Source organism: Cetorhinus maximus, chromosome 6, assembly GCF_964194155.1.
Source record: "Cetorhinus maximus chromosome 6, sCetMax3.hap1.1, whole genome shotgun sequence".
Taxonomy (NCBI): domain Eukaryota; kingdom Metazoa; phylum Chordata; class Chondrichthyes; order Lamniformes; family Cetorhinidae; genus Cetorhinus; species Cetorhinus maximus.
In genome coordinates, this window is record NC_135884.1 from 5,660,963 (window position 1) to 5,685,078 (window position 24,116).

Sequence of the window (24,116 nt, forward strand, 5' to 3'; positions counted from 1 at the left end):
GGGGGGGGGGGGGTGTGGGGGGGGGGGGGGGGGGGGGGGGGGGGGGGGGGGGGGGGGGGGGGGGGGGGGGGGGGGGGGGGGGGGGGGTGGCCCCCGCCCCCCCCCTCTCCCCCCCTCCCCCCCTCCCCCCCCCTCCACCTCCTCCTTCCCACCCTCTCCCCCTCCACCCCTCCCTCTCCCCCTCCCTCCCTCCTCTCCCCCTCCCTCTCCCCTCCTCCCTCCCTCTCCCCCTCCCTCCCTCCCTCCCTCCCTCTCCCCCTCCACCTCCTCCTTCCCTCCCTCTCCCCCTCCCCTCCCTCCCTCCTCCTCTCCCCCCTCCACCTCCTCCTTCCCTCCCTCTCCCCCTCCCTCCCTCTCCCCCTCCCTCTCCCCTCCTTCCCTCCCTCTCCCCTCCACCTCTCCTCCTCTCCTCTCCCCCCTCCACCTCCTCCTTCCCTCCTCTCCTCCTCCCTCCCTCCCTCCTCCTCCCTCCCTCTCCCCTCCCTCCCTCCTCCCCTCCCTCCCTCCCTCTCCCCCCTCCCCCTCCCTCTCCCTCCCCCCTCCTCCCCCTCCCCCCCCTCCCTCTCCCCTCCCTCCCTCTCCCCTCCTCCCTCTCCCCTCCCTCTCCCCCTCCTCCCCTCCCTCTCCCCCTCCACCCCCCCTCCTTCCCTCCACCCCCCTCTCCCCCCTCCTTCCCTCCACCCCCTCTCCCCCCTCCTTCTCCCCTCCCTCTCCCCCTCCACCCCCCCTCCTTCCCTCCACCCCCCTCTCCCCCCTCCTTCCCTCCACCCCCCTCTCCCCCCTCCTTCCCCACTCCATCCCGCCTTGCCCACTCCACTTTTGCTGTTCTGCCTGTCAATCTGCCTCACTATTTACCCTGGGCCTGGGCCTGGGCCCCACTCACCGCACTCTGGAGAGTTCCCCCTTCCTGCAGCTGGTGAAGAGTTCGCTCGTGTCCATCTCTCTCCTCCGCTGAAGCTCGGATTCGATGCATGAACCCCGTTATTCCGGAGTCCCCTGTTGTTATCTATACTTCAGCCAGCGACCTGCCCTCAGGAGGCGGCGCCCGCAGCGACCTCGAATGTAAACACAGCACGACCGGCGTCAGTGCGCCTGCGCAAACTGCCCGTCACAGCGCCACCTGCCACCCCGGAGGAGCAACAAGTCCTCCCACCTCACACGCATTGTACAAACTGCCCGTCACAGCGCCACCTGCCACCCCGGAGGAGCAACAAGTCCTCCCACCACAAGCACTATTGTGCAGCCTGCCCGTCACAGCGCTCCCTGTCTCCCTAGAGGAGCACCAGGTCCTCCCTCCACACGGTTTGGCTTAAATTGAGCTGGAGGAAACTTTGGATCTTCCAGGTCTTGATGTTGGGCAGGCAGTTGAAGAGTTGCCCTTGTTTTACACTCACTGTCCACAGGGGTCGAGTTGCATCCTTGCTTCGTGCTATTCTGAAATCACCATTGCTTGATCTTTGACAATCATTGTTTGACTGACAAAGATTGGTCCTCTGGGTGATAAAAAGTTATTAGCCTGAAACTGTGTTTCCTTCTCCACAGATGATTTTAGGCCAGCTTAGTATTTCCAGCATATTCTGTTTTTATTTCAGGCTTCCAGCACCCAAAGTATTTTGCTTTTGCATTCACCCCTGTATCACAGAATCTTAACGGCACAGAAGGAGACCATTCAGCCCATCATGTCTGCACCAGCTCTCCAAATGAGCATTATGACATAGTGCTATTGCCCTGCCTTTTTCCCCCCGCACATTGTTTCAATCAAATAATCATCTAATGTCCTCTTGGATACCTTTATTGAACCTGCCTCCACCACACTTCCAGACAATTCTGCAGGCAACTAATATGACAATTATCAGGAATGGTGAGAGCCTCAAAAGTAAACAAAATGACATTTGCCATTTATTAATCACTGAGTTATACCACTGGCTCCCACATTTAATCATAAGGTTAGACGCAAGAAACCAATGTAGTTTCCTCATTACTGCATGGAATTGCACTCCAATTGGGAGTTATAAAGGGAAGCTGTGACAAGAAAGAATTTCGCCAATTGCAACAAACTCCTAAAAATCTGTTCTGAAACTTCTTTCTCCTCTATTTGGCTTCAATGATTTCGGAGAGAAACCTTGACCAGCCATTCACTGGGGATTTATCCAATCTTAGCCAATGATATAAAATGGGGGATATGGGATTGGTTGTCTGATTTAAGCCCCACTCGGTTTTCCTTTCATTGATTTGAATGGAAAGGGAAAAATCAGGTGCTGTACAAAATAGGCAACTAATTCAATACTACCGCTGTTATGGCAAGGCCAAAATCAAAAATATCCTCGCTGCATTCTGCACTTAGACTCTGTTATTATGGCCGAAAATGGTGCAATGACACTGTCACTGGATCAAAATCTGGAACTCCCTCCCTAACAGCACTGTGGGTGTACCTACACCACATGGACTGCAGCGGTTCAAGAAGACAGCTCACCACCACCTTATCAAGGGCAACTAGGGATGGACAATAAATGCTGGCCCAGCCAGCGACGCCCACATCCCGTGAATGAATTTTTTAAAAGTTCCTTTAACAAAGAACAGAAGCAGAAAAAGAGGCACGGCCACTGTGGATAAGTGTGAGGTGATGCACTCAGGCAGGAGAAACAAGGCACGGGAATACGTGATGAATAGTAGGACCCTGGGAAGCACCGAGGATCAGAGGGACCTTGGTGTGCATGTCCACCGGTCCCTTAAGGTAGCGGGACAGGTAGATACGGTGGTTAAGAAGGCATATGGGATACTTGCCTTTATTAGCCGAGGCATAGAATATAAGAGCAGCGAGGTTATGCTGGGACTGTATGAAACACTGGTTAGGCCACAGCTGGAGTACTGCGTGCAGTTCTGGAATCTGCATTATAGGAAGGATGTGATTGCACTAGAGAGAGTGCAGAGGAGATTTACCAGGATGTTGCCTGGGCTGGAGAGTTTTAGTTATGAGGAGAGATTGGATAGACTGGGGTTATTTTCCCTGGAGCAGAGGAAATTGAGGGGGGACATGTTTGAGGTGTATAAAATTATGAGGGGCATAGACAGTGTGACAGGAAGGAACTTTCCCCCTTGGTGGAGGGATCAATAACCAGGGGGCATAGATTTAAGGTAAGGGGCAGGAGGTTTAGAGGGGATGTGAGAAAAAAAATTTTCACCCAGAGGGTGGTGGGAATCTGGAACTCACTGCCTGAAAGGGTGGTAGAGGCAGAAACCCTCACAACATTTAAGAAGTAGTTGGATGTGTACTTGCGATGCCATGGCATACAAGGCTCTGGGCCTAGTGCTGGAAAATGGGAATAGAATAGTTAGGCACTTGTTTGACCGGCGCAGACTTGATGGGCCAAAGGGCCTTTTTCTGTGCTGTAGACCTCTATGACTCCATGCTTGAAATGAATTTATCTAAATTTATTGCTGCTTTATGGCCCAGTTGTGCTGGGTAATAGCTGAAGCAGGAATTAAGTAATCTGAATTGTTAACAGTTCATTGCAAAATCTGCTAAGTTGTCATTATTTCCCAAGACTTTTTTTTAAAGAGGCAGACAGCAGCTTCCTAACATTTGTCAAGACATCTGCAAAATTCTAATTAAATGAGCTAACCACTTGAAATTTGGCTCTCCATGAATTAATTTATAGCCAGTCATGTAGGTGAAGATCAAGTACTTGATGGCACAAATTTAAAACCATTCTTGTCCCCACCCCCTCAACCCCATTTTCCCTTCCTGCCATTTTTATCCTTTCCCCAATCTGCGATGCCTTTATTGGTCCATCATCAAGCTGCTCATTTCCACAAGCCACCTACAGCAGGCATGGCAGATGGTCAAAACGTTTGTCAGTGTAATCCTTTCTCCCCACCCTCTCATCCAAAAACAGGCCAATAAATGCTGGAAGGTTATGTCAAACAGTCCAGACCAGAAATAAACAAACAGAACTATCCGTATGGCTGAATACAAGAATGCAGTGTTCCATTGTAGGACTAAGCCATCCAATCCAGAAGGCCATAGATTCAGTTCCCCAGTTTATATCAAGTTAGCTGGCCTTAGCCTTGGCAATTTATGGCAATCTTGTGCGATAACATCAGGCTCTGTAGAAACCTACCTACACTGCTCAAGAGGATCATGGTAATACACTCATATATGTTATGTTGTGTTGTGCTCCTCAGCATGGCTCTTAAGAAAGTCCTTGCCTACTTAGGAAGGTTCAAACATACACTTGTCAGTTATTTAAGAACATAAAGTGATCACCCTCCTTGGGGTAGGGCAGAGTCTCTTTGGAGTCAGATTGCCTCCAAGTTGACTCGCCAGGCAATGGAAGAATAGAACTGGGTTGACCCTCCATGTAAGACTCAGTAATCAGATACTAAGCCGAACAAGTCCATTGAACAAAAGTTTACAGCACAGGAGGCCATTCCCCTATTATGTCTGTGCTGGTTGTTTGCTAGAGACCCACATTATCCTGAAGTATTTTTGATGATTGACTAGAAGACCTGGATCATGAATGGGAAATGGAGTGGCATACATGTGGATTAGGGTTCTTTCCACTGGACATCAGGCCTGACCAGGTAGCATTATCCCAGTTGGATGATGGGAAGGTGGTGGCAGAGTGGTATTGTCACTAAACTGGTATCCTAGAGACCCAGGGTAAATGCTCTGGGGACCTGGGTTCAACCCTCACCACAGCAGATGGTGACATTTGAATTCAATATAAAAAAAAACATCTGGAATTAAAAGACTGATGACGACCATGAAACCATTGCCTATTGTTGTAAAAACCCATTAGGTTCACTGACATTCGGGAAGGAATCTGTTGGTCTGGCCTACATGTGAGTCCAGACCACAGCAATGTGGTTGACTCTTAAATGCCTGCTGAACAAGGGCAGTTAGGGGTGGGCAATAAATGCTGGCCTAGCTAGTGATGCCCACATCCCATGAATGAATGAATAAAAAAAATCAGTGGGAAGCACAGTAGATCCCCAAGTATTGGTCTTCCCACAAAAGGAATAGCAATTTGCCTGAGATAACAGGGAACTGCTTGCACCAATAGAACCATACCTCAAAAGATTACTAGACGAGGGGACAAAAATGGAGGAAGCATAAAATGAATTAACCATGGCAAATTCAAATGATTTAGAGCCTTAGAACTCAAACTAGTCTTAAATGTTTAATTTCTAAGGCAGTGGGTAGATATTATGGCAAGGCTCACAAACATTAAAGTCGTCAGCTCAATAACATAACAAAATACTTGAGTAGCGCTTGCAGAAATTTCATCCCCGTTAAGTACTGCTAATGAAGGTTGGTTAAATAACTTAAGCAGCAGTCTTAATGCTGTAAAGTGTGCTCAGACACAAAAGTAAAAGGGCCCAATACTCACAAATTGATTCCTTGTCCCGCATTATTTTCACATGCCCATCTCAAGCACTGGTGACCAAGCAAATTTAGTTTCTTAGTTAAATACAAAATGCTATGGAAGTACAGTACCCTGGATCTCCAATCTGTGTGTCATTGAGTGATATGATCTTTGTGTGTGTCTTCAATTTCCCCAAGCAGGTATGTCTCGATCACTGGCTTTACTGTCAAGTTTAAAGTGTTAAATATGGACCAGAGATTTGGCGATGGAAAGGATGGAAAAATAAGTCACCCTTATTACTCTTGTATTTTCTCCTGCCTTGGCCTGCTTTATTAGCATCAGAAGAGCGAGGTTGAGGGGGTGGGGGGAGGGGGTTGGGGGGTGGGGGGAGGGGAGTGGTGGTTGGGTGGGTAATACAAGACTTGGCCCACAATTGGCTCAGTCTACTATCCATGCCCTCATATCCTGAACTGTGGCTCGATGGGTAGGATATTTGTATCTGAGCTAGGTTTCCAATTCAAGCCTCAAGCTAGGGACATGAGCACAAAGGCTAGGCTGGCACTCCAATACAGTACTGAGGGAGTGCTGCACTTTTGGGGGAACTTTCTTTCAGATGACACATTAAACAGGGGCCTTATCTGACCTCCCAGGCGAGGCTTAAAAAATCCCATTGCATGAGTTGAAGGAAAGTAGGGGATTTCTCTTCAATATTCTAGCCAATATTTGTTCTTCAATCAACATCGTTTGTGGGAGCATGCTATGTGCATATTGTCTGCTGTATTTCCTACATTACAACAATTTCAAAAACACTTCAATAAAAGCAAAATACTGCAGATGTTGGAAATCTGAAATAAAAACAGAAATACTCAGCAGGTCTGGCTGCATTTGCGGAGAGAGAAACAGAATTAACCTTTCAGTTGAATGACTCTTCCTCGGAACTCTTCTGACAGACCAGTTTTTCCAGCAACTTGTGTTTTAAATTAAAAAATACTTCATTTGACCGTGAAACACTTTGGAATGTCACGAGGTCATGGTGCTACATGAAAATAGGTCTTCATTTTCTTTGGAGCTTTATTGTTTCGCTACTCTTCCTCAACATCCTATTGTTTATTTTGAAATGATTCTGTCTGTCCCTATTGTTACGTTCATTATAAGGTTGCTTATATGTTGGTTGAGGTGATGGCATAATGGCATTGTCACTGGACTGGTATTCCAGAGACCCAGGGCAATGCTCTGGGGACCCAGGTTTGAACCCCACCACGGTAGGTGGTGAAATTTGAATTTTAATAAAAAATCTGGAATTAAAAGTCTAATGACCCTGAAACCATTGTCGATTGTTGTAAAAACCCATCTGGTTTACTAATGTCCTTTAGGGAAGGAAATCTGCCACCCTTACCTGGCCTGGCCTACATGTGACTCCAGACCCACAGCAATGTGGTTGACTCTTAAATGCCCTCTGAACAAGGGTAATTAGGAATGGGCAATAAATACTGGCCTAGCCAGCAATGCCCACATCCCATAAATGAATTTTTAAAAATGAATGATATAGGTTTCAGACTTACTTGGATGTTTCGAGTCCTACAGATCGTTTTGGGTGTCGGGTATCCAATGATTGTAGTGTTGTCCTCTTTCTTTTGTGTTGGCTCAGTAGGTAGCGCTCCTGCTTCTGAGTCAGAAAAGTTGTGCGTTCAAGTTCCACTCCAGGAACCAGAGGACAAAAACGAGGCTGAAATTCCCATTGCAATTCTGAGGCAGTGCTGCACTGTTGGAGGTGCCATCTTTCCGATGAGACATTAAGCAGGGGCCATGTCTGCTCACTTATGGGTGTGTTTCAAAGTAGAGCATGGGAGTTATTCCTAATGTCCTTGCCAACATTTATCCCTCAATATCACTATAAAAGAGACTATCTGATCATTATTGGATTGCAGTTGTGGGAGCTTGCTGTGCACAACTTGGCTGCTGCATTTCCTACATCACAACAGTACCAAAATACTTCATTATCTGTGAAGTCGTGAAAGGTGCTACAGGAATGAAAGTTCTTTCTCTTTTTTCTGTCCACAACAACCTTTGCTTTCTTTTATTGACTGCAATGGATGAGAGAAAAGTTGCAGCACTTTATCCCAGAGGGGTGTGAAGTAAAACAATTTTACACAGCATGTGGGTAATGACCTGGAACTTGCCGCCTACAAGGGTGATGGAAGCAGAGATGGTGAATGATTTCAAAAGGAAATTGGACAGACACTTGCAGGGCTACAGGGATAGAGCAGGGGGAATGGAACTGGCTGGATTGCACTACGGAGAGCCAGCATGGACTCAATGGGCCAAATGGCTTCCTTCTGTGCCGTAACGATTCTATGACTCTATCTCTCAGAAATGTTCCAAAGTGTTTCGTCAGCGATGAGTTACTTCAAAGTACAGTCACTGTTATCACAAGGCAAATGTGGCTGGAATGTTACACACAATACAATGAAAAGAATAACCAGTTATAAACTGTGAACAGGGCTTCTCAGTTTCCATTTCACCTTGAACAGTGAGAGGAGGAAAATATTTGAGAGGAAACTTCACAGTGAGGCAAATATTCATCCCGCTAAACTTAGCACAATGTGGATTTGAGTATACAGAGGAAATGTACCAAAATGCTATTTGCCTCACCTTTGCCTCCTGATGCTCCAACTACTGATAATTACCTAAACCTTTGGATTTAAATAGAACCCTTACTTTTAGTTGCTATAAAAACTGAAGTTCTTATGATGTAAAACCCTCAAATACAAAAGCCTTAGATTTAAATAGCGTAAAGCGGTTGGATTTACACAATGTGAAAGCCTTAGATTTAATTAGTGTGAAATTCTTGGGTTCATTTTGTGTTAAACCCTCGGATCTGCACAGTGTAAAACCACTGGGTTTGCTGTCAGATCCTTGGATTTATATAGTGTCAGTTGACTGCTAATTGAATCACTGACTGCGATATCACTGTCATTCATTATCAATATTCACTGAGCAATGTGTAGAGTGGATGGAGTGGGTTCCAAGGCAGTAGCACATTTCTGGCTGAGGATGATAAATGAAGACCATGAGAGCAAAGCTTGGTCAGTTTATCAATATCATCACATCCCAAAGATTGATGACTGCCTGCAAATACACTCCAACTGATTTTATCAAAGGTGCAGGTTGCGGGAAGTATTTCTTTCCCCAGTGCCATGTTGGATGCCAATGAAGAGTGAGTTCCTGTGATCAAATCACAAGAGGCAATATTAATGAAGTAATATCAGTATTTATCAGGATGATACAAGAGGCTATCAGACCCTGTGTACTCATGAAGGTTGCAGTGTGTTATCAGTTAGTAGCACCTTAACGCTTTGAGATAGATAAAGCGGAATGCATTGACCCGTGGCAGAGAATGATTATCCAGGTGCTGGGAACTTCCAATATCTTGTGCAAGAGTCCAGCACAGGAACCAAAATGAAAGAAAGAACCAGCATTTCCATAGCGCCTTACATGACAAGCTGACCCAAAGTGCCTTACAACTAATGACATATTTTTTGAAGTATAAGTCACTGTTAATCAAAAACATGACAGCCAGTTTGCATGCAGCAAAGTTACAGAAGCAATGAGATAAATGTTCGCATAATCTGTTCTCATAATGTTGGCTGAAAGATAAATAATGGCCCGGGCTCCAAATAGTTCACCACATGGACTGCAGAGGTCCAAGAAGGTGGCTCACCATCACCTTCTCAAGGGCAATTAGGGATGAGCCACAATTGCTGACCTTGCAGCGACACCACATCCCATGAAAAATAAATGACGCTAGGAAGAACTCCTTTGCACTTCTTCAGAATGCAATGTAATCTTTTACACCCATTCCTGACAGGACAGACAGGGTTACAATTTAACATCTTTTTTGAAAGCCTCGTACTTCTGTCAGTGCAGTACTCCCTCACCACTACAACTGGGAGTGTCAGCCTAGATTCTCTGGAGCAGGAGTTGAAACATCAACTTTCAAGTTCAAAGTCGGGGGTGTCACCCACAGAACCACAGCCGACAATCATGAAAGCGATTTGCTTTTCCTGGTTTTTTGGTCTATTATTTTCCTTGCTTGCTGCTGGTGAGAATTCCTGGGATGGGCAGTGCCAGATGGCAGGCTCCTGCACGTGTTTCTCATTTTCAGCTAGAGTGACACTGGGAGTTATAATAATGCATGAAGCCAAACAGCATCGCAGTGTCGGAGAAACTACTGCAACTCAACACAATTGTACTGAAAGGTAAGACTGCAATATTACAATATTTAAACAAATGGAATCAATGAAGCAAAATATACTCCAATTTCTTATTTAGAATAAAATAATGTCCAACTCACAGCTTATGGGCGGCAAATTTTATTTTACGGTCAATATTTGCAATGTTGTACACGATGAGGGCCATGATAACTTTTGCCAATGTTGTCAACAGAAGACAACACTAAAACAGATTATCTGAATATAATCTCACTGCTGTTTGTGGGGGCTTGCAGTTCAGAGATTGGCAGTCGCATTTCCTTGAATCATAGAACGGTTACAGCACAGAAGGAGGCCATTCAGCCTGTCGATTTCATGCTGGTTCTCTGCAAAAGCAATTTAGCTTGTCCCACTGCCCTGTCCTGTCCTTTACCCCAGCCCTCAATTTTTTTCCTCTTCACATAATTATCCAACTCACTTCTGAAAACCAGGATTGACTCCAGACCAGTGACTCCAGACCCACAGCAATGTGGTTGACTCTTAAATGCCCTCTGAAATGGCCTAGCAAGCCACTCAGTTCTCAAGGACAATTAGGGATGGGCAATAAATGCTGGCCTAGCCAGCGACGCCCCCATCCCATGAACGAATAAAAAAAAAATCTGCCTCTGCCACACTTTCAGGCACTGCAGTTCAGATCCTAACCACTCGCAGCGTTAAAAAAAGGATTCTCCTCATGCAGCATTTTGCTCCAATACCATTCAACTTAAATCGGTGTCCTCGCGTTCTCTCTATCTACTCAGTCTAGATGCTTCATGAATTTGAACATCTCTATCAAATCTCTCCCCAATCTTCTCTAAGAAGAACAACCCCACCTTCTTTAATCTATCCACTTAGCTGAAGTCCCTCATACCTGGAACCACTCTTGTAAACCTTTTCTGCACCATCTCCAAAGCCTTTTACATCCTTCCTAAATTGTGGTGTCCAGAACTGGACACAATGCTCCAGTTGGAGCCCGAAACAGTGTTTTGTAAAGATTTATCATAACCTCCTTGCTTTTATACTCTATGCCTCTATATAGAAGGCCCAGGCTCATATATGACCTTTGTGACGGAGCCCATGGCTAACAGAGTCTGGGGCCGCAAGTAGCTAGTCACCAAGAAAACTCCAGCCTATGGGCAGCATGACAAAGTTGCACCACTGCCGGCCTGGCACCGTGGCCACTGGGGGGCGGCGGGGAGGTGGTGCTGTCGCTGGGGACTTCAGGAACAACCCATGTTTCTAGAGCTTGACTGTCATAGCCTTGCAGGAGGCCAGCGAGACTTACCTGGCCGGGCCTTCAAGGACACCTCCTTGTCCATCTGCGTGCAGAAGTAAAAGGGGGCACAGAAACGGGTCCACATGAGCCGTGGTGGGGGTGTGAAAACTGATCCACGTGACCAGGTTCAAGAGAGGAGGGGGCGGTGGCACAATTGGAAAAAAAGGAAACGTGAAGGCTGGATCCGAGAGCGGGAATGAGGAAAGCAAAAATAAGGTTGCTGTCGCTGTTTCCATTATTTTAAAGAAACTGATTGATCAGAACCAGCCGTACAGTCCACAGGGTAGTCACTGAACGTTTGGATAAAGGTCATTCTGGTGGATTCCTGCCTTCGGGGCCATCATGAACAGAACTGAGGAGGTTCTGGAGAAGTGCGCCATTTTGTTGAAGAGAGTGCCCAGTGAACTCTGACTGATGTCGGATAAGAAACGGCAGCTAAATCCTTGAAGAAAAGGAACTGGAATTCTACCTGAGGGCGATCAGGGCTTTGAAGGACTTTGTGACTGAAATTGGTGCCATAAATGCTGAGTGGACTGCCTGAAAATCCCTGAGATCTGTCTTTGTTGTAGCTGTTATTTAATGTGTAATTTATAGTTTATATTGACTGCAATTTGCCTGTTAATTCATGTTAAATTTACGAAGACCTTGGTTTGCTTGTTAAAGTAAAAGTTATAAAAAGTGAAATCTTGTCTGTTTGTTTTCTCATTGGGGTGATTCGGTAAATTTGGTTCTCTTAGTTTGTTGATCTCCACAGGGATAATAACACCTCTTTAACCACTTTGTCTACCTGCCCTGCCACCTTCAACAATTGGGGCACATATACCCACAGGACTCTTTGTCCCTGCACCCGCTTTAGAATTAGACCCTTTATTTTGTGTTGCTGCTCCTTGTTTTTCCTACTAAAATATATCACTTCACACTTTTACACTCAAACAGTGACTACACTTAAAAAGTACTTCATCACAGTTATTGGAAAGAAATATTGGGAAAGGTCTATAACATTTAACCAATTGACATTGTGCATTTCGCATCATCACCAAAGGTTCAAATTACCCACAGAGTGTCAAGGGCACACGCAGTCTTTGGGTGGGTGAAGCACTTTCCCATCTCTGTTTTCAAATCCCTCCATAACCTTCCCCACCTACCCCTCTCTGTTATGCCCTCCAGCCCCTTCAACCCTCTGAGATCCCTGTGCTCCTCCAATTCTGGCCTCTTGGACAGCCCCAATTTTCAGTTCTCCACCATTGCTGATCATGATTCAGCTCGTTGGGCCCTAACTTCTGGAATTCCCTGCCTAGTCCTCTCCACCTCTCTCCTCTAAGGCACTCCATCAAACCTACCCCTTTGAATAAAGTTTTGGCTAATTGTCCCAGTCTCTCTTTTCAGTACCAAATTCTGTTTGAATAATTTCCTGTGAAGCACTTTGGGTGTTTTACCTTGTCAAAGGCACTGTATAAATGAAAGTTGTGGTTGTTGTTGCGAGATTGGATTTTTAAAAATATTTTTGGGGAATATTGTGTCATTCTGTAAAAGTGGATGGATGTGTGTGTGTGAGTGAGAAAGAGAGAGTTAATTAAGCTGGGCAGAGTTGATAGGAGTCAGGTTGCCTGGGGGTTTGGAAACATGAAAAGGTCAAAGGTGTTAAGTTTGAGGTACAAGTAAATATTTTAGATCTAACATTTGCATTTTTAGATAAGTTGAGAGTTTTTTGAATATCAAAGGGGAGTCAGAGGTAAAAAGGAAAATGTTTACACCTTGCAGGAGTTCCATAGGTATACAAGTAGTGGGGATAATGATATTTTATTGGTCCAAAAGCAAAGACAAGATGGGAACATTAAATATCTTATATTTGGGAGGGTTTGAGTTTCAAAGGGGTGTGAGAACAATGGAACTGAGATGAAAGGGGAAAAGGATATATTAGTGTTACTGTGGATAGCTGGTTTTTAGCTATTGAGCTGGATAGCTGTCGAGTCATTAAGCTGGAGATAGCTGGAGCTGTTGAGAAGTCTTGGGTCGCAGTTAAGCAGTTTTATTGTGAAGTGAATTCCACAGCAAAATGGAAGAGGGTACAGGTCATGTAGTGCACCTTTATTAAAGCTACAGCAGTCTGCCTTGTGTGATGTTACTGGATTCCATATTTAAATACCTACAAGGGAGTGTTGCCTGGAAAGTGTTTACTTGTGAGTTTGACCATGTAGAGTGTTTTGGGAGGATGTTTTGTAAGACTCGCCTTAATTGTGTAACTGTAATCTTGTGCGCTTAGATTTTCTTTTGTTAATAAAACTTTTACTTTTAATTTTTTAAAAACTCAATAGTGTTACTGGATCTCTTATCATTCTCGTTATCAGAATACAAAAAAAAAATGTTGTGGCCCATAAGCCAAGTTTCCCTTTAGGATTTGGTTTGCGCAGCAATTAACACCGGCTGTGATCTTAACATTGTATTTTTACAGTTCTGTTAAAGAGCCCTGTGTCCATATTTATAATGGAGATTGCACATTTATCCCAAAAGTGAACCACAGCAAAGCAACTCGCTGCCCACCCCTGACTTGTACTAGTTACTAAATCTACTAGTGACATTTAATGAAAGGCATCAGTCTGACATCAGTATGGCACCAAGTTTATTTCAACTGAGGTGATCAACTCCAACAGGACCATCGCTAGATGAAAAAATAACCGAGGCCTATCTCGTTCACCCTCTGAACATCCTTGTAGTCGCATGATACAACATTTAATGGATTTGCTACAGCAATCTATCTCAATGGGCCCGATTTTAACTCTGGGCAAATGGATGGGTTTTGAATGGGTTAAAATCGGTACCAATTAGTCTAGAACAGACCCAGTCATGGGACAAGGAGAACCCCAGTGGTGGAGAGCTTTGGAGAACTTTTTGACCATCTCCATTTGAACATCAGTGCTCCAATATGACAACCAGCCAAATCCAAAAATGCCTCAGAGCTTCCATAGACCTTAAATATTTATTCTTGGTTAAGCCGGTCTGGAAGAATCCAATAAATGTAAATTACACAGACTCAGCAAAGTCACTGGAGAGCAGTCCAAATGAATGATTGATAACTAGCCTAAGAAGCCCAATGATGTAGACCTCCAAGTTTCAACTCCATAAAGAAGAGACAGTTTTTGTCAAAGCTTTTCATCTTGCACTCATTAGGACAATTTGTAAGAATACCAAATGTAAAGGGAGCAATAAATTATGCTAGATGAGATGCTTGGCAGATAACTGTCAGTCACCATCAACTGGTGCATTTGCCATGGGCAACGCCTCTACTAATCAGAGTCCCCTTGCCAATGAATCAGCACTCTCTTCTCATAGTATAAATTATTGTTCCCTTTCCATTTGGTATTCTTGTGAATTGTCCTGATGAGTGCAACATGAAAAACTTCGACACAAAATGTCTCATTTTTCAGCAATGCTCAAGTTCTGTACTACCAAATGACTATTTGCATGAAGAAAATTGGTCTGTGTTCTCAATGCAATACTTTGATTACAAATCACTAGTCTTAAAAGATGCAGCAAAAATGCACAGTTTCGTAAATCAAAACCCATTAACAAGCAGTAGGACTGTTTATAGTAGACAATTGATTAACTATGATATGCAATTTTTCAAGGTTTTATTTTGGAAAGGGTAGTATTGCTACTTTTTAATGCTAAGTTCTCCCTCTTTACCACATAGGATCACACCTCACCCGCCTTATGCACAGTCTGTAGCCAAGAGGGTTAGGCAGCAACCTGCTCCCATTCATCTGTCTTTGTTAGTGTAAAATTAATAACCAGGAATAGGAATGCTGCGACGAGTAACTCACCTCCTGACTCCCCAAAACCTGTCCACCATCTACAAGCCACAAGTCAGGAGTGTGATGGAATACTCTCCACTTGCCTGGATGAGTGCAGCTCCAACAACACTCATGAAACCCAACGCTATCCAGGTCAAAACAGCCCGCTTGATTGACACCTCATCCACCACATTAAACATTCAGTTTCTCCACCGCTAGCACACAGTGGCAGCAGTGTGCACCATCTACAAGATGCACCGCAGCAATTTACCAAGGCTTCTTCAATGGCACCTTCCAAACCCATGACCTCTACCACCTAGAAGGTCAAGGGCAGCAGACACATGGGAACACCACTACCTGGAAATTCTTCGCCAAGTCACCACCCTGACTTGGAAATATATCGCCGTTCCTTCACTGTCACTGGGTTAAAATCCTGGAACTCCCTCCCTAACAGCACTGTAGGTGCACCTACACCACAGGGACTGCAGCGGTTCAAGAAGGCAGCTCACCACCACCTTCTCGTGGGCAATTAGGGATGGGCAACTTACAACCTGTGAACGAATAAATAAAAAAATTAAAAAATTGACTGGATCAGATATCTGATGACTCTTCCTCTAACCCACCCTGGGGGAGCATATCTGGCTTCTGCTCTGGAATTTCCCAGAGTGATGTGCTAAGATTGGGAGAGGGTGAGCAGATGCCCAAAAAGCCATGTCAAACCAGCCTGTTCCGCCAGGCAATGCTGCTCCATCCATCCCACCATTTAAGGCTAAGTCAGATTCATATTTCAGACCACATAAGGCAGTCGCTTACACCATAAAAGCTAAACTTTAATGAACTTTGCAAACTATGGTGCGTTGTTATTTTAAGTGCCGTTTATTGGCTTCTGTACGTATTCTATCCTACCGGTGTTATATATCTCTCAGTTACACTACCTCTGTTAAAAGGCAAAGAGGAATCCTGAATCCAACTCAATATGTATGTACTTTATAATCACACATGGCTCCTGAGGAGATTACTACAATGACCTTGCAGTTTCCTTTATGTTCTTATGTGGTGAGTATTGTGTTTGCCAAGGGGAGAAATGGAGAATGGGATGATTTCCCATTGTAAAAAAGCACTGCCAACTGAAAACTTTCCCGTGGTCGGGTACCGCTCAAGGAAGCAGACCGAACCTCTTTGAATACTGCCTGACAATGACTCAAGCCTATCAATTTGTCAGGTCACCGATAAACCATTCACCTTGATGGGTTACAATGGGAAAACCCAGGCCAATGTGTCTTAACCTCAACTTCAGTAAAGTAGCCCCACCCCCCCACTGATGCTTCATGAATTCTAGCAGTTCCAGCCATCGTTGTAGCCTTTGTATAGACCAGTGATATACAGCCAGCAATTCTGCACTGTGCATCAGGAAAGAACTGCCCGTGATGTTATGCCTAGGAGCCTTACATCTCATCAATGGATTGGACTCAAACCTGGGCCGCAGAAATAAAGGAATCATGTCTATGATTGACTGTGCCAGCTCATTCTCATATAGAAAGTGAGCAGTTACAAGGTGAACCGGCAACCTTTATTTTCAGATGGTTCTACTCAAGGTATGCACCAAACAATTCCACCGGCCCGCTTTTAGTGCATATTTGGTGGTTTTTTTTTGTTTTGTTGAACCACAGACTGATGGTGCCACAAAGCAAAGGGGGTATTGTAGCTTTAGAATGCAGCATTAGATCATTCAGCAATGATGCCTCTGTGCAAAGTACAGGGGTCCATCAAAAAATATATCCTCTATACTAAATCGGAAGTGGTGGAGGCTCTTAAAGGTGGGTGTCTTCTTCAAAACTGTCAGGTTCGTCTTTTGACCCTTTGGTGATGAGTGCGTTCCAGCCTCCAGAACATTCCACCGCATCGCCGTTCACGCTGGGCTTCTTCTCCTGCATCTCCGACGTGCTGTCTATGGTTATGTCCAAGGTGGGGTTGTCGTGGCAACCATTCTCAACAAAGTGGAGCTCCTCGCCATGGGACTGGTGGGGAAGAAAATTAAATAATCAACCTGGTAAGAATAAAACTTGAAGCATTCAAAATTAATAGTAAAAATTTCTAAAATACATTTCATATCTTTTTATTCTCTTCTCTCCTCATCCTTTCAGCCTCTCCACTCCTGAAGGTTCTGGCTGCACTGGGGCTAAGTTTTATCTGCACAGACTACCTGCTGGGACCTCAACCCGAATGACCACTCTTCACCGGTGAGCCAAGACAGTGAATGTCAGCAGGCCATTTGCTATCCTATGTTAAAGGCGCCACATAAATACAAGACATTGTTGTTGCCTATGTACGTTCAGACTTTGCCACGCCTTTTCGTCATGATTTAGTAACACCTCTGTGATATTGGGAGGACCGCTCTCTTATTAATTTTAACTGCAATGCCTGCTATTCGGTCTTCCCACCACTAGTGGCAGTGTGGAGTCAGTCACGAATCATTTTATTCTACTCCAATGAGCTCAGCTAAAAGAAATAAATAGCTTTTCTTCCGATTAAACGTGAGCAAAGCCATGGGAGAGTTCCCGGTTTATGGAAGTTACCATCACTTCAACAATTTGGAAAGCTAGGGGAAGGGTCCTGGCCCAACTTGTAGGGCACAACCAAAGCTAAAAAAGCAACTGAATTAAGGCCAAGTTAAACTGATTAACAGTAACTAAGTGAAAGAAAAACCTTGAGCTGAATTTTACAGGGCAGTGTTTTGATCGCCACTCCCGGGAGGAAAGTCAGTCTTTAAAAAAGGCCACCGTGCAATACGCTGGGGACAGTGTAAACAAGCTGAGGGTCACACGTTCACCCCCTTCAGTGAGAGGAAACCCGTCCTCAGGAGTTACCAGCCAATCTGATTGGCCGGCAGCTCGAGCAGTACCAGCAGCGCCAGAACTCAGTAGTGGACACCGCCGGGACTGCAAGCAGCACCCCTGCACCCCACCCCCCCTCCCCCACAACCCACCCACACACCCAACCACCCCTCGGAGAACTTCAGTGGATCGCAGAGCCAGGCAGGTCCTGAGCTTTTAGAGTTGACAGGGATCGGCACCCTAGGGAGAGGGGCAAGGGGGGTGTGTGGGGGCTGGTTTTGGAGGCCGGGAGTGGGGAGGGGCTGGGGGGTTGCACTCAATGTGCACAAGCAGCCCCCACCATCCTCCCAAAAGGTGTACCTCCTTTCTTCCTGCATCGTACATACAACTTATGAGGAGTAGGCCATTCACCCTTCAAGCCTATTCCAACACCGCAGTGGTGTAGGGGTATTGTCATTGAACTAGTAATACAGAGACCCAGGGTAATGTTCTGGGGGCCTGGGTTCAAATCCCACCACAGCAGATGGTGACATTTGAATTCAATAAATGCCTGGAATTAAAAGCTGAATAATGGCCATGAAACCATTGTTGGAAGTCCCATCCCATTCACTAATGTCCTTTAGGGAAAGAAATCTGCTGCCATTACTTAGTCTGGCCTATATGTGACTCCAGACCCACAGCAATGTGGTCGACTTTTAAATGCCCTCTGAAATGGTCCAGCAAGTCAGTCAGTTGTATCAAATCATTAAAAGGAATGAAGCCAGGCGGACCACCCAGCATTGTCTTAGGCCACCGAAAATGACAACAGCAAACTCAGCCCTGTCAACCCTGCAAAGTCCTCCTTACTAACATCTGGGGGCTGGTGCCAAAATTGGGAGAGCTGTCTCACAGACTAGTCAAGTAACAGCCTGACATAGTCATCCTCACGGAATCATACCTTACAGATAATGTCCCAGACACCACCATGCCTGGGTGTGTCCTGTCCCACTGGCAGGCCAGACCCAGCAGAGGTGGCAGCACAGTGGTGTACAGTCCGGAATGTGTCCTCAACATCGACTCCCGACCCCATGAAGTCTCATGCAATCAGGTCAAATATGGGCAAGGAAACCTCCTGCTGATTACTATGTACTGCCACAACCACCCCCCTCAGCTGATAAATCAGTGCTCCTCCATGTTGAACACTTTGGAGGAAGCATTGAGGGTGGAAATGGTGCAGAATGTACTCTGCGTGGGGGACTTCAATGTCCATCAGCAAAAGTGACTCAGTAGCACCACCACAGACCGAGCTGGCCAAGTCCTAAAGGACGTAGCTGCTAGACTGGGTATGTGGCAGGTGGTGAGGGAACCAACAAGAGGGAAAAACATACTTGACCTCGCCCTCAGTAACCTGCCTGCTGCAGATGCATCTGTCCATGATAGTATTGGTAGGAGTGACCACTGCACAGTCCTTGTGGAGACGAAGTCCCATCTTCACACTGAGGATACCCTCCACCGTATTGTGTGCCACTACCACCATGCTAAATGGGAAAGATTTCGAAACTATCTAGAAACTCAAGACTGGGCAACCATGAGGCGCTATGGACCATCAGCAGATTGTACTCGAACACAATCTGTAACCTCATGGCCCGGCATATCCCCCACTCTACCATTACCATCAAGCCAGGGGATCAACCCTGGTTCAGTGAAGAGTGCAGGAGGGCATGCCAGGAGCAGCACCAGGTATACCTAAAAACGAAATGGCAACCTGGTGAAGCTATAACACAGGACTACTTGCGTGTCAAACAGCATAACCATCAAGTGATAGACAGAGCTCAGCGATTCCACACTAATGAATCAGATCTATGCTCTGCAGTCATCCTACATTCAGTCATGAATGGTGGTGGACAATTAAACAACTCACTGGAGGAGGAGGCTCCACAAATATCCCCATCCTCAATGATGGAGGAGCCCAGCACATCAGTGCAAAGGATAAGGCTGAAGCATTTGCTACAATCTTCAGCCAGAAGTGCCAAGCCGGAGGTCCCCAGCATCATAGATGTCAGTCTTCAATCAATTCAATTCACTCCACGTGATATCAAGAAACAGCTGAAGGCACTGGATACTGCAAAGGCTATGGGCCCTGACAATATTGCGGCAATAGTACTGAAGACTTGTGCTCCAGAACTTGCCGCGCCCCTAGCCAAGCTGTTCCAGTACAACCAGCAACAACTTGGCATTGTGGGAAATTGCCCCAGGTATGTCCTGAACATAAAAAACAGGACAAATCCAACCCAGCCAATTACCGCCCCATCAGTCTATCATCAGTAAAGTGATGGAAGGGTCATCAACAATGCTATCAAGCGGCACTTGCTTAGCAATAACCTGCTCACTGACGCTCAGTTTGGGTTCCGCCAGGGCCACTCAGCTCCTGACCTCATTACAGCCTTGGTTCAAACATGGACAAAAGAGCTGAACTCATGAGATGAGGTGAGAGTGACTGCCCTTGATCAAGTGTGTGGCGTTGAGGAGTCCGAGCAAAATTGGAATCATTCGGAATCAGGGGGAAAGCTTGCTGTTGCTTGGAGTCATATCTAGCACAAAGGAAGATGGTTGTGGTTATTGGAGGTCAATCATCTCAGTTCCATGACATCACTACAGGAGTTCCTCAGGGTAGTGTCCTCTATCAATATTCTGGGGGTTACCATTGACCAGAAACTGCACTGGACCAGCCATATAAATACTGTGGCTACAAGAGCTGGTCAGAGGCTAGGAATCGTGCGACGAGTAACTCACCCCCTGACTCCCCAAAGCATGTCCATCATCTACAAGGCACAGGTCAGGAGTGTGATGGAATACTCTCCACTTGCCTGGACAAGTGCAGCTCCAACAACACTCAAGAAGCTGGACACCATCCAGGATAAAGCAGCCCACTTGATTGGCACCCTAGCCACAAACATTCACTCCCTCCATCACCAACGCACAGTAGCAGCAGTGTGTACCATCTACAAGATGCACTGCAGGAACTCACCAAGCCTCCTTAGACAGCACCTGCTAACCCATGACCGCTACCATCTAGAATGACACAGGCAGCAGACACATGGGAACACCATCACCTGGAAATTTCACTTCAAGTGACTCACCATCCTGACTTGGAAATATATCACCGTTCCTTCACTGTCACTGAGTCAAAATCCTGGAACTCCCTCCCTAACAGCACTGTGGGTGTACCTACACCACTGGACTGCAGTGGTTCAAGAAGGCAGCTCACCACCACCTTCTCAAGGACAAATAGGGGTGGGCAATAAATGCCGGCCCAGCCAGCGAAGCCCACATCCCATAAATGAATAAAAAGGAACAAGTCGGTTGAGAAGAAAGGCCTTCCCACTGTTGCCCACTTTCCCAGTGTCTTGTGGCAGTGGAAGGGGATTGAGGACCTTGAGTGGGTAATAACTGGGCACTTATGGGTCTCAATAAGCCTAAGGCCAGGCGGGAACTTTACCCACCTCCTATATTATGAGGACTGGGTCAAGGGTGGTATGGGGGGAGGTTGGTGAGCTAGCCACCTGATATATTTTACGTGCCAATCCCCACTGCCCCGAAAACACGCCCAGCGAGGGGGTGGGGAGGTGGGGGTGCTGTAAAATCCAGCCCCTAGTCTTTATGTAGTGCCTTTCACCATGTCACGATGTCCCAGGGTGCTTTACACCCAAGTAAATACTTTTGAAGTGTGGTCATTGTTGTAATGTAAGAACCATGGCAGCCAAATTCTGCACAGCAAGCTCCCACAAACAGCAACGTAATAAATGGCCAGATTCTCTGTGTTTCGGCATTGTTTGAAGGATAAACATTGGCCAAGACACCAAGAGAATGGCCTAGCTCTTTAAATAGTACCACAGGACCTTCTGCGTCCACCTGGAGGCATCACCCTAAGTTACATGCTCAAGGCTCTGGAGTGGGGCTTGAACCCACAACCCTCTTTTATTGATTCACTAAAAGTGAATATCACTGGCAAGGCCATCATTTGCTGCCCTAGGACATCTCAGAGGGCAGTTAAGAGTCAACCACATTGCTAAGGGTCTGGAGTCACATGTAGGCCAGACAGGGTGAGGACAACAGATTTCCTTCCCTAAAGGACATTAGTGAACCAAAATCCAATAGATTCATGGCCACTCTTACTGAGGCCAGCTTTTTATTCAAGATTCAAGTAATTAGCTATATTTATATTTCCCAGTTACAATCGTGGGATTTGAACTCATGTCCCTGGATCATTAGTCTCTCCCTCTAGGTTATTAGCCCAGTAACATGACCAACATGCTACGTTCTGAGCGTCATCAAGTTTAGGATTTCAAAGCTTGAAGAAGTCTTTTTGAGCTGGTCACCTCAAAGCCTCTTCCCCAAACAAGAGAGAACTTGATTTTCCCCTCAACCTTTCCTCATAGCTTGGATTCGTAGCATCTGCTACCATTTACTACCATGAGGTTTTGGCACAGCGCTGACCATGTTCTTCAACTTTGGAAGCCGTCGCTGCCAGCAGATATAGACAAGGCCCGAGACGATGATGACGGCACAGATTGAACCAATGATAACCAGCACGATGAAGAGCTTCCCGTAATCTCCGCGGGGTTGGCTGGGTCTCCCTTGGCAACCTGTAGCAGCTGTGACGTTGTGGATACCAATCTGCAAAGAGACCATCATTAGGAATATAGGAACACAATAAATAGGCCGATCAACCCCTTGAGCCTGTTCTGCCAGAATATAGAATTACATTGGATGTACAGCACAGTAACAGGCCATTTGGCCCAACTGGTCTATACTGGTGTTTATGTTGTACATGAGCCTCCTCCCGCCCCCTTCTCATCTAACCCTAGGAACATAATCTCCTCCTTTCTCCTTTTCCGCTCATCTAGTTTTCTCTGAAAAAAGTCCATGTAATTTGCCTCAGCTACTCCCTGCAGTAGCGAGTTCCACATTCTAACCACGGTCTTGAATTAAGAAATGTCTCTTTATTTCCCCATCGGAGGCAGTTGAGTATGTGAAGCCTTACCTCTTTCAAGTTTTCCTTCACGTCTCCCAGCATCGCAAGGACCTCCTTTGCTGGTATTGTACCTGGATTAACAAAATAAGGACGTATTATTTAGAACATGAATAGTATATAGAATCACCTAGATTTTACAGCACAGAAACAGGCCATTCAGCCCGACTGGTCGATGTTGGTGATTACACTCCACTTGAGCCTCTTCCTATCTCTCTTCCGCTTAGACCACCAATATATCCTTTTATTCCTCTCTCCCTTCCCCTGAAATGCATCTATACACAGTTCACCTCCTTGTGAAAGCAAGTTCCACATTCTCACCACTCTGGTCCGGAAGTTTCTCCTGACTACCTTATTGGACTTATCATGGCCATTTTATATTTGTGGCCCCTGGTTTTGGACTCTTCCACAAGTGAAGACATTTTCTCTAGGTTTGCCCTATCAAAGCCACTTATCATTTTAATGACCTCCATCAGGTTCCCCACCCCACCCCAACCCCTCAGTCTTAAAGAGTTCCAGCCCGTTCAGCCTTTCCTGATCATTACAACCTTCAGTTCCGATATCAGCCTTATAAATCCTTTCGGCGCTTACTCGAGTGGCTCTGTAGCTTTTCTTGTGAGATAGAGACCATCATGGTGCACAGTACGCCAAGTGGAGACAAGATTGACAGAACATTTTGAATTTTCTCCCCGTGTGCCTCCCCTGGGAGTGATGAGGGAGTTGATCTTAAACTATCAGGGGAGAAGGGGGAAGGTTAGGCTGTGCACAGCATTGTTGGACCATGGAATGTTCTGCCACAGGGAGTGGTTAAGGGAAAATTTGATACGTACTTGAAGTAGCGAAAAACACAGAGACAGGGATAAAGTGCAGCAACGGAATTCATTTTGCATTCTCTGGCAAAGAACTGCCAGAGATACGATGGAGCCAATGGCTTCCTCCTGTAATTATATACAACCCTTCTCCTGTGAAGCAAACAGGCTCCCGGTCCCTCATTGTTAACTCTGGCCACGTCTGCTGTGATGACTGTCACTTTAAGATCAGTTCAATGGAGTAGGGGGTCACGTTTGTTCAACCAATGTGTGGCTAGCACAGGGGGGGGTGGGGGAATAAATTCTTGGGAGGGGTTTCCTAGGAAAAAATGGCTGTATGAGGGGCTGTCTGGATACGAACAGCCACGGGAGCTCGCGTGTAAATAAAGTTCGTTTTGTTTGACTAAGAAGCTCTCCCAGAGCGTGTTTCTACACCTGCAACCTGACTTTTAGCAGGTCCATCTTATTCTTAAATGGTCACTCGAGAGAATTGCTTTAAGCTTCCAATCTCTAGCAGTCAATCACAAGCCACCCCACTGCCAGTGAGAACGAGTACAGTGGTGTAATGGTTAATGTACTGGACTAGCAATCCAGTGGTTGGGAGTTCAAATCAAGCTATATCTTGGGAAGTGGGTGTTACTGGCAAGGCTGGTATTTATTGCCCACCCCTAGTTGTCCTGAGTGATGTTCTAGATCACTTCAGAGCCAACCATGTATAGATTTGGAGTCACGTATAGACCAGACCTTATTATGACAGCCAGTTTCTACTCTTTGTT

The 24,116-nt window shown here is 45.9% G+C and overlaps 2 protein-coding genes across 6 annotated transcripts in view; both read right to left on the reverse strand.

The window, feature by feature from the left end:
- Positions 1-1,095, reverse strand: part of abtb1 (ankyrin repeat and BTB (POZ) domain containing 1) — a 52,601-nt gene extending 51,506 nt beyond the window's left edge. The window contains exon 1 of one of the 3 annotated variants that reach the window (XM_078543121.1): positions 884-1,095. In XM_078543121.1, coding sequence (XP_078399247.1) covers positions 884-973 — 90 coding nt within the window. In that variant the 5' untranslated portion in view covers positions 974-1,095. The remainder of the gene's footprint in view (positions 1-883) is intronic. The other 2 variants (XM_078543123.1, XM_078543124.1) reach the window with 2 other exon arrangements.
- A 15,096-nt stretch (positions 1,096-16,191) lies between these two features.
- podxl2 (podocalyxin-like 2) overlaps positions 16,192-24,116 on the reverse strand; it is a 59,316-nt gene continuing 51,391 nt past the window's right edge. Inside the window, exons 6-8 of one of the 3 annotated variants that reach the window (XM_078543125.1) lie at positions 22,544-22,605; positions 21,997-22,176; positions 16,192-16,704 (exon numbers count right to left, since the gene is read on the reverse strand). In XM_078543125.1, coding sequence (XP_078399251.1) covers positions 16,498-16,704; positions 21,997-22,176; positions 22,544-22,605 — 449 coding nt within the window. In that variant the 3' untranslated portion in view covers positions 16,192-16,497. Of the gene's footprint in view, positions 16,705-21,971; positions 22,177-22,543; positions 22,606-24,116 lie in introns of all 3 variants that reach the window. The other 2 variants (XM_078543126.1, XM_078543127.1) reach the window with 2 other exon arrangements.